Below are 10,961 nucleotides of genomic sequence, written 5' to 3'. Positions count from 1 at the left end.
CTGATTCCGCAGTGTTGAGACTAGAGGGACCGGCTTGACTGCTAAGATGACAAAGATATGGTTAAATGCTGTCGCTTAAATACAGCTACAGGGTGTATAACTAAGTACCAAAGCAACACACGTCATCTACTAGTCCACAGGAATAGGAGAGACTCATGATGACCAACATGTGATGTGTTCATCATAACAGGTGGAAATGGGGACCACGGCCCTCCAGTTTTATTGGCCAATACTGGTAGCAAAAGGTTGAGATACTCTAATGGAGTAGTCAGCTACTCCGCATCCTGTTCTGAAACTTTCCTGGGGGCAATGGCATCCATGCATGCTTGTCTGTATAGCTAGAGTTTCCCCCACCCCCTCCATTGTCTCACCGCCCCTCAAGTTTATTGCATGCTGTTAAGTGACTGTATGTACTGAGCAGTGTAGCATAGTATTTGGCATGTATTAAAGAGTGGACCCTCGGTTATCTGAACCCCAATGTGTCTCAGGCAATGGTAAAAGTGTTCAGATAAGTGAATTGTTCCGAAGTCTATACATTTATATGCAGAGCTCTGTAGAAATACTTCAATAGAACATGCACTGTACTCAAAATACTCTAATAAAGCAGTCATTTTCAATTTCAGGTAAACGGGGGTAGGGTAACTGAGGGTTTACTGTGCAGGGGTGTACATAGAGTCTACATGCATCATATACTCCTTCTTAGAAAAAGCTTGTATCTTTGGTCTAAATGAACAGTTGTGAGGTTCATGATACTAAAAGGTTTGTGCTTTAAATAGACTAGTCATTGAAAGACATTGGTTGTGTGATATAATGCCAAACAACTTCTAATAGAGCTAAAGTAGCAAATTATTCTTATTGGCTTGGTTTACATGCTTACATCTCAGCTAAGTAGTGTTTTAGTATTGACACTGATAAACAACTCATTACAATAGCTACCCCATGCACATGCATAATTTTGTTTTACAATGTGATAACCAAGATTAGGATACTAAATGTTATGGATATTAAATTAGTATATAGGAGTTTGACCACTATAATATGTTGGATATATGTGGACTCAAACCACTTGCTTTCTCACTTACTTTGTAAAAATCAGCACAATTTTGTACCAGTACAGCAGCACAATGCAAAAATTGTGATGCCCTTTTTCACAAAAGCATAAATCTTCCACACAAGTAGTACTCCTCATGACATAAATTTTTTGATATAGTACCATCACAGATTTGACCTTTATGGCCATTTTTTAGAAATTTGATCATTTCTGGCTTTATCTCCCTGTGGCATTAATTAACTTGCTAAAACATGGAAAGATCTTGTTGAACGAAACAACTTAGTTTTCATTTGAAGTTGATAGGTGATTTCATTCCAAAGTTATGATATTTTATAATACCCATTAATTTTGAGATAATTTACCTTCCCATGGGTAATTTAGTAGTTAATAACAGTAATCATAAATTCATACCTAGTAGCTCCAAGTATACTTTGGTACCATGTTTTAACATGAATGCCTCAGGGAGATAAAGACAGAAATGTGTGCGAAAGTGACCACAGAGGCCACCAAAGGTCAAATATGCGATGGCACTATATCAAAAATACACGTCATGAGGAGTACTACTTGTGAGGAAAGTTTCATGCTTTTATGAAAGGGTGCATGATTCAGCTAATTTTGAGGGCTACGCCGCTATACTAGAACACAGTTGATTAATTTTGATGACAGATCTTCAATTTGACATTATATATATCTTAGATTTTAGCAAAGTGTTTGAGACAGTTCTTCATGCCCACCTTGTAAAAAATAATGAAAGTATACGGTAGCTGTGATAACCTGTATATGACTAAACTCCACTTGTAACTGTGGTCCAGTTAGATACTGCTGCTTCCTTTTTATATCACAAAGTTCAGTCTTAGGACCACTTCTATTTACCTTATAACAGTTTTTTTTTGGGGGGGGGGGGGGAGGGGAGGAAGGATTTTCATGATTTTCACAGATTGGAAGCTATCCATGAAAATTTCCCCTTGAAATTTGCAGCTCAATCAAATGGCATTAACTTCTCCTGGTGTCTCCAAATCACACCGATAGGGAGTAATGTACTAGAAATTGGTAGGGACCCGCCGATTATGCTCATAATTTTACCTATTATGCTATGCTGCACTGCTCAAAAATTCACCTATTATGCTTAAATTAATGCTCAATATTTACCTATTATGCTCGATTATGTTCAATGTTCATGCCTTAGTTCATATGCTTTGCTACTAGTTTAACACTATATAGAAAGAAAAAAATGAGCGGCTGGAACACAAATAATAAATTCTTGCTGCATGCCTGCATGTAAGAGACAAGATCGATATACTCTAATAGAACAGTCAGTTTGATGATTGTTCTATTAGAGTTACTGACTGCTCTATTAGAGTATACCGATCTTATTTTGCTATTGTCATTTTTCCAGCAAGAGTTTACACTATCGTACAAATATTTAACCTATTATGCTAGCATTAGCTATGCTCAATGCTTTTAGGTACCTATTATGCTCAAAATTATGCTAGCATAATTGGCGGGTCCCTAGAAATTGGGAGAATGGGATGATGTGCTGTAGACTTTGGAATGTTAACAAGATTCTTTGACCTTTGATAATCTGGTTTATGACTTCAAAGTAGCCAAGGTCATACATGACTTAATCCCAAGTAATGATCAGGGTTTTACCACTATTTAGTGGGGACCTATATACCAACGTTGAAACCGGGCCACTACTGCTGACCCGGATGACCCACTGACCCGGATTAATTAAAGCCGAGACGTGTTTTGGCTAGTCTCGAGCGAGCGAACGAGTCTACATTTTGAGCGTTCGATTCGTGTTGAGTAAATATTGCAACTTCAGCCTAGCTGTAGGTTGAAGACCAAAAAAAAAAAAAAAGGTCTTCACCTACTGACAATAGCTACCCCTCATCATAGATACCCTCAATTTCGTGCTACATACTACACTTACTAACAAATGAGCGTGGCTGAGCGTATGTTGGTAATACGATAAGTGGGCGTGGCTCACGAAAGAGCTACGCGATAGTGTTTATAAGTTTCCACGTCGTCAAACGAACAATTTTGTTTCTCACGTGATCCAATCCAGGTCAGATCCGGATAAATTGTAAACCGGGTCAGACCCGGATGACCCGGAGAAAATGTGACCCGGATGACCCGACCCGGTTTCAACGCTGCTATATACCCATGCAAGCTATAGACAGAAGGTCTATAGTATTTGTCCATGAAGCACTCATCCATTCACCCACACAAGTAATCACTGTTGGTTCTCTCTTCCCACTCAATGAGCAGGATTCCCCCCCTGCAATACCATGTAGGGAGGTCTTTTCTAGTGTGCTAAGAGTGATTTATTAGCACCAGTTGCAGTAGAGTAAACCACAAGTGATAAAGGTACTTTTTCTGCAACTCCCCTCCAATAGTAGCTAACTCTGGCTACATTCTGTGAACCATATATCAAATGGAAAGATAACTACCCATATTTCAACTTTCAGAATCTAAGCCTATATATAGCCTTAGCTATTATTGAGTCATGCAATTTGGAACAGTTTACCCCCTACATTAAGTGGACTTGATCATCTGCCACTCTTTAAATCCTCTTTTAACAATTGTATTGTTAATTGCTATCGTGCTTGTATTGATACTTGTTTTTGTATTCATTGTTTGTTGTTGTTTGTCTTTTGTTCTTATATTCTTTCGTGTAGCTAGTTAATATTGTATGTTGTGATTGCAAAGAATACTCGGGTCATACCAACCTGCAGCCTAACAGATGGTTACCAAAGCTATCAATAGTAGAAAGGCAAGTACACAAAGGAGAAAGAGGAAATAAAGAAACTCCTAGCCAAAGACGTAGTCCAATAACAAATTCTCAACAATTGCACCATAGGTGGGTAGAGTATCTATGATTGCACTTAACACGACTTGGGCATTGATGTAGATTTCTGTATAGAAAGGCATTGATTTGGTTAGCTTATTGACAATTCTTTGAATATGATCATTCCGAGTGAGTTTGTTGTCAATGGTAACCCCTAGATACGTAGCAGACAAAACTTCCTTGATTAGTGTGTTCTCAATGTAGTAAGTATGCAAGAAGGGACTTCTCTTGTTTTTGTCACTCTTAAAAACTCACATTTTTGAGGATTGAATGACATTATCCAAGTGTGTGATCATTGAGCTAGGCAGCTAGCATGTCCAAATCTTTTTGCAAAGTAATACAGTCAGATCATCTGCAGTGTGTATAAAAGAGTACAATGAAACATCATCAGCATATAACTTACATAGATTGAATAAATTGTTGAAGTATGAATATACTACAGGAGGATCCAGCACAGCATCATCACCAATATGAACCTTATGTAAAGCACATAAGCAGTGGTACATAAATAAAGATGACACAGTCAGCCAATTAAAGTTGGCATGATGTTCCGAGACTGTTTTGCAGACTATCATTTACCAAGCAACTATTAGACATTCTGCTGCACTCTGGTGGAATGATCTACCTGATGACGTTGCTCTGTCCTCCACTTTCCCACCCTCGGTGTTGTATAATTTTATATTGTGTAATAATGTGTAATTGTTGTGTATTGTATTTGTGTTGTTGTGTTTAAATAGCTCAATTTGTAACTGTGTTTGTGTTGTACTTTTTTTGTACTTGTGTGGTTATTATTGTTGCATTGTTGTTTATTTTTGTATGCTCTTGCTCTTGCAGTGGCGGATCTAGAAATTTTCAGAGAGGGTTTCAGATTCCACTCAACTTCAGCCTAGCTGTAAGTCGAAGACCAAAAAAAAAGTCACCTGCTGTTGAACGTCATAATTGTGATTTCAAAGGCAAAAGTATGAAGTTTCACCATTAGAAAGTCCTACTATAACACACTATGTATAACTCGTGGTCACACGAAAAGTTGTCAATAAATTTGGGTGCGCACTATTTTCAAAGGGGATTTCAGCTGAAACCATTGCAACCCCCCTGTATCTGCCATTGACTTGTATGGAAGAATAGCTATGCTGAATATTTGAGCTAAAGTCAATCAATCATAGGTCATTGTCAATTTGATGTAGAGTAAGGATAGTAAAGGTGTAAGCACAGTACTACCTTGAGGTACACCTGATAGAACTGGAGTATAGAATGGCTTTTCTAATAACATACAGTGGAATCTCTCTTATCTGGGCAGTCTGGTACATACTACTGTCTTTATCTCAGAAATGTCCATAACTAAGAATAGCATGCTATTATGCTAAAATGACCAACTTAAATACAAGTAATGGTGTTATTGCTATCAGTTAGTGGGCAGAGGGGGAGTCACTACAGAGCATTCATGGTCACTCCCCTGGGCTGTAAAAATCCATTATCACCTAGCAACCAAGTGGTAGTTATTATTAGTAGAAGCTACCAAACAGGTAAACAGCAACCTTTAGCCTCCCTCCTGTGTTTTCATCTAAACCAAACTCCATTATGGTCAAGAAACTACAAGCCACATTACTAATTTGGGCTGTTTGGACAATGGAGATGTCCGGATAATACAGGTACGGATAATACAGGTACGGATAATACAGGTATGGATAATACAGGTACGGATAAGGGAGGTTCCACTGTACTGTGATCTGCCATTTAGGAATGACTTTAGCCAGGAAGGAAGTATTCAGTGGATTCTGTGGTGAGACAACTCATGGAATAGGAGAGAGTGTGGAACTCTTATCAAAAGCTTTACTGAAATCCAACAGTAGTATGATGTCACATTGTCCCTTCTGGTTAAGACACTCTACAAAGTCATTGACTGTAGTAATTAGTTGAGATTCACAACTTCTTCCCCTATGAAATCCATGCTGCTCATCAGATAGTATTTTGATAGTGCTCAAAAATATTTTGATATAGCAGAGTGAACAATATGTTCCAAAATTTTAGAACAAATACAAGTAAGTGATACTGGTCTGTAATTACTGGGCTTGGTTCTGCTTCCTTTCTTGTATATGGGAACAACTGCAGCAATTATCCATATGTCTGGTCACTTTGGTCTAGAGCTTTATAATAATGTGTTCCTATAAAGTAGTCTAAAAATGAAAAAATACTTTGCCTAAGTGAGAATTGAACCACTTACTTCTTGATAGTTAGTGTCTCACTACTGTACCAAGTGTTTCCAGGTATCTAAAGGCTATTTTGTACTGCTTATAAATGCTGTATGTTTATTAACCCCGACCTGTAGTCAACAGAGTTTTTATTAACTGCAAATAACCTATTTTAAACACTTTTGACAAAAAACTTGGTGTTTTAGTTGAACTGCTTCAAATTGTACCTACAAATTAAATTGTGAAATCTAAAAGTGGTGGAGGAAGTAGTTGATGTGGGGGGAGGGGCTGACGAGAGTATAGAACCTCTGACAGCTGGCGGGCACAGCCCCCTCAGATGCTGTAGCCATTGCAAGTTGACATTATTGACTACATGGTGTTCAGATGTGTGTATGTATGTGTTTGCATAGTGTGTATAATATTAACTGTCACTTGTTGCTATATGGCAGACAGTTGTAATTATGCATTCTGTTTGAATTTGATGACATGGTACATGTGGACAATCCTAGTGATACTGGTCTTGTGCATGATCTTGTTGATCTCCACAGGTAACACTTACAGTAAGCACATATTCTAGCCAGACAGGAGTTTGCTAAAGACCAACAACTACCAACTTTACAATTCAGCCCTACCAATTTTATTGATTAGCAGTCAGCCTTGCTAGTGCGCTCAGTTTCTGTGCAAGCATTCAATTACAATAAGCACAATTAATTTAGTCTAGCCAAAAGTAAGTCAGTATTGATGATGATTTTCTAGCTGCAGTGCAGTCAGTAATGAATAAAGTGCAAAACAGACAAATACCTATGGTTTCTACTATGAGTGGAATGAGGTCACACCACCACATGGATGTTTTCACTATCATTGTCCTGAAAACCAGTTTAAGTCTGGTAACTGCAATATCAGCACAAAACACAACTGCGTACAACAGTAGACAGACAGTCTATGAGGCTGGTCTTAGCAGTTTACTTTTCTTTCCATGTATGACTGGTGTGTTAAAGGCTCTATAGTATACTTTTTAGATAAAGAATGAATTGGCTCAGTTTTTGCTATAGTATATACACCACGGCATAAACTTTAATAATTAATTCTGTTTTAATCGATGATGTATTATAGAGGTAATAGAACTTTTTCAGCAATTTTTCATGCCATATAACAGCAATGCTGAAGCCACTCACCTTCTACTAGATTGAGAGATATCAATCACTGCCAAATCACTTTGTTACCATAGCAGCAGTTACCATGACAGCAAAATGCAAGATGAACTTGACCTCATAGTGACACTACTACTCCAGAACCTTGTTCCAGTGTGAAAGGATGTAGCAGAACATCCATCCCCAGATTGAGATAGGAGTGATAAATCCAAATTACTAAAGCTCTTGACTGATTTAAATTGTGCACCACTCCAATATGCTATAATGCTTGAACATGTGACACAAGTAATAGATGAAGCTGACTTTGCAACATCTAAAGCGATTAATTAATCTGAAGATGCTGAAAGACACTTGTAGACTTATGAACAAAATGTACAACACAGGTTTACAATTGGATTATGTAACACTTTCACACCTCAGATCAAAAAAGGATTTTTAGTGCTACAAATGTGATGTAGCACAGTCTACTACTCTTGTGGAATGCAGTAACAAGTTGTCAGCACACTTGGTAGTGCGACATCTGGATGTCACACTGCTCAGTTTTAATGCACTATTGACTACTGTGCTAACAAGTTGATGTTGTGCTACTTCTAAAAACCAGGCGCCATGCAGCTAGCTAACTCATCTGGAATAACTATAGACAGTATATACTACTATGAATTAACCAACTATGTATTACTACTTTACAATATGGTAGTTTGGGTTGTGCAATAATATAATTAGCTATTTCTCGTAATTCATGAAATATTCGTAATTCATTCAATTACGTTGCTATGCACTGCTAAGGAAGCGTTTGTTAAATAAACCGCTTTTATTATTATTATTACTGTGTAAACCTCACAGAGAGTATATAACACAGATAATGGTACAAATGAGTTCTATAATTACAGAGTGGTAGATGTTGAAACACAACATCAAGCTTGATTTCGTTAATTTTGTTCATCACATGGTTTTACAGGTACATGTTGTTTGGAGTTGGCTGACTTTACTTGTTGCTTTGGAAAGTAGCTGCTTCCCTCAGAATTATCTTACCATGCTTGATTCTATAACGTTTTCCTTCCTTGTTAAGATTAGCTAGTTCTGCACGAAGTTGTTTGCTCTTTTGTTGTTCTAGTGGAGTCAAGTCAGGTGTGATGAAAGTTTTGGTGACGTGTGATGGGTGCTCTTTGCTTCTCAGATTCCATCGACTACGAAGGATGGTGAGTGTTTCTTCTCTAGAAGAGAGTGATACCTTGATTAGCCTGGGTTTATTACCTTGTTTTCCAATACGTATAGCATTAGTGATAGAAGCTGATACACCAATATACTGGTTGAATAAAGTGGTTAGATTCTGGATGTCTTCTTTTTTTCTGGCATGTGCTTCTGTTAAGTTTGATTCGGGAACATTATGTACAATCAGGTTTTGTCTCCTCTTTTCCTTTTCTTTTTCTTCCAATATGATGTCAGCAGTCATCGAAGCAATAGATTTGACAGATAAGGGATGTTTGCTGGAGAGTCGAGTAGAGAGCTCTTGTTTGGGTGGCTGACTACTTACTGTAGAGACATTATCCAAATCTTCTACATCATGGCAGTTTAATTGGTAGGACAGGTCATTTATTGTCTCAGCTAGACTATCAAACCTGTTGGACAAAGTATCCTGTACTGATTTTAATTTGTTTTCAATAGTAGTACAAGCTTCTTTAGTTTTTTCATAGGTGATAAGAGCAGTAGGAAGTTTATTGATACACTCACAACAGAAAAATACAATGTTTTTGGGAAGGTCGCAAAGGTCAACACTTATCCTTGCACAACTTCGATGCTGATGCCTTTCACACCACACACACTCTAGATAGTCATTGACAATTGGTCTATCACAAGTAATACAAGTATCACAATCGTTGATTGGTGTGGTTTCAGGTGAAGTCAAGTAGTGCTCGCGGTCGCGCCTAATTCCTCTAATTACTGGCATGGCAACAGCAATAAAACTTATCACTTCCTCGTCACTGGAGTTGAATCGAGTTAAACCATAGGTTAAACCAACAAACGAGTCACTTTTTCGGTCAAAGAAGAGAGCGAGTCAGTTGCCAACCACTCCCGTGATCACGTGATATAGCACATCTGTTACCAACATATTACGCACAAAACTATCTTCTAAACTGTTTTATAGTGTGACTAACGTGTTTTTTCCCACAAATTCTCTCGACAAAGCCTCAAAGCTGCTCTTCATTTTCGTTCGCGTACGTAAGGGATACGCCCCCTTTCAACTCGAAGCGATAGGCTATTCCTGGCAGTGTACGAGGCCTGCACCGTTGTTTTTCAGTTGCTAAATGCCTGAAAACCTCAAGGGGAAGGTAGTCTGAGGAAAGTCACCACACCCGTATTTCAGTCCGCCGAAAAGAAACCACCTCAGAGCAAAGTTCACCTGTGCAGAAGTTTAATACAGACTTCATTGCACTTTTACTTCTTACGTAAAAGCTGCTTTCACCGTTATTAAACGATTTTGCTCACGTGGGTGCGTACGGACAAACATAGGTAGATAGGTAGATAGGTAGATAGATAGGTACACACACACACTTTTACGGAAACAATTACAGTAAACCAGGCGCACGCCCACAGCCGGCCTTCGGCCGGCTGTGGGCGTGCGCCTGGTTTAAAAAGTATACAAAACCCAGTATACAAAACCTATGAGCAAAGATGTACTTTTACATTGTGGATTTCAATGATCTCCTGTGGCTTACAATTAAGCATCCTGTAGCTCTCAACTGAGACCTACTGAATCCCACAATCAAAACTGTCTCTTGGTGATATAGGTTTCTTACAAGTACACAAAAAAATTGGAATTTTCAACTAGAGTAGGGACCAAAGCACATTGATAAAAAGTATTGAAACAAGCTGGAATAGTAGTGCATGATATTAAATCACACTAAAACAATATGAAGTGTTTTATCCCTATGGTGCTCAAGATACCATAATGGAAATTCCAGGGGCGGATTTAGGGAGGGGGCTAAGGGGGCTGTAGCCCCCCCTTTCCTTTCTAAGTTAGTACTAGGCCAATAAAACCCTAAATCTTCTATGTGTATCAAAAGCAGGCTTATTTCAGGAACTATGCATCACTACCAACACAAATAACGTCTATGTAACTATACCTATCGTTCAACCCTGTTCCAGGAGAGTAGACTACAGCTTCCTTTTCCTCAAGAAAAAGTTCGATTGTGGGTTGCATCTTTAGTTACAAAAGTTTTAATTGTGGGTTTTGTTTTATTCAGATAATTAGCAGTGTTTTCCACTATGACTATAAGAGGTGATTAGTGTGGTTTTTAGAATTTATTATATGATTCAAAAAGTGTTAGATGGTTTAATTAATTGGTTAGAATTATCAGCTTCAGTATAATCAAGGGTTCATAATAATATTAATATGTACTCTTGGTATAATATATAGTTACCAACTCAGCCCTTTAGCAAACTGTAGTCTTGGTATTTTATAAGTTTATAAGGCAGCTATAGCACTTTTGTCTATGAATGTAAAATCTGTATCAGTTACCTTCTGATATGACCCCATGCTGTGGGTTATGGTGCTGGTATTTGTCAGTCTTCATAACCCAGGCAGATCTAGAAATAAGTTGACCATCACAACAGTAAATTCAGAAACCCCATAAATGTAAATATAGTTGTACTTTGCTATGGATTTCCAGTGGACTAGCTAATGGCTACTAGTACCCTTCACTGCATTCTGCTTTTCA

The 10,961-nt window shown here is 38.1% G+C and overlaps 1 protein-coding gene across 2 annotated transcripts; it reads right to left on the bottom strand.

Annotated features, from left to right (window-relative positions):
* Positions 1-8,059: 8,059 nt before the first annotated feature.
* LOC136261310 (uncharacterized) lies at positions 8,060-9,799 on the bottom strand. Of its 2 annotated transcripts, none has more exons than XM_066055285.1 (2): positions 9,690-9,799; positions 8,060-9,643 (listed from the first exon to the last, which is right to left on the bottom strand). In XM_066055285.1, exon 2 carries the CDS (start codon positions 9,188-9,190, stop codon positions 8,228-8,230), a length of 963 nt encoding a protein of 320 aa, XP_065911357.1. In that variant the 5' UTR covers positions 9,191-9,643; positions 9,690-9,799; the 3' UTR covers positions 8,060-8,227. The 2 variants fall into 2 exon arrangements, with proteins under 2 accessions (XP_065911357.1, XP_065911358.1); XM_066055286.1 differs by having other exon boundaries at positions 9,707-9,762.
* Positions 9,800-10,961: the final 1,162 nt, after the last annotated feature.

Source organism: Dysidea avara, chromosome 7, assembly GCF_963678975.1.
Source record: "Dysidea avara chromosome 7, odDysAvar1.4, whole genome shotgun sequence".
In the NCBI taxonomy this organism is placed as follows: Eukaryota; Metazoa; Porifera; class Demospongiae; order Dictyoceratida; family Dysideidae; genus Dysidea; species Dysidea avara.
The sequence above is the reverse complement of the archived record's forward strand: the minus strand, read 5'-3'. Positions and strand labels throughout refer to the sequence as shown.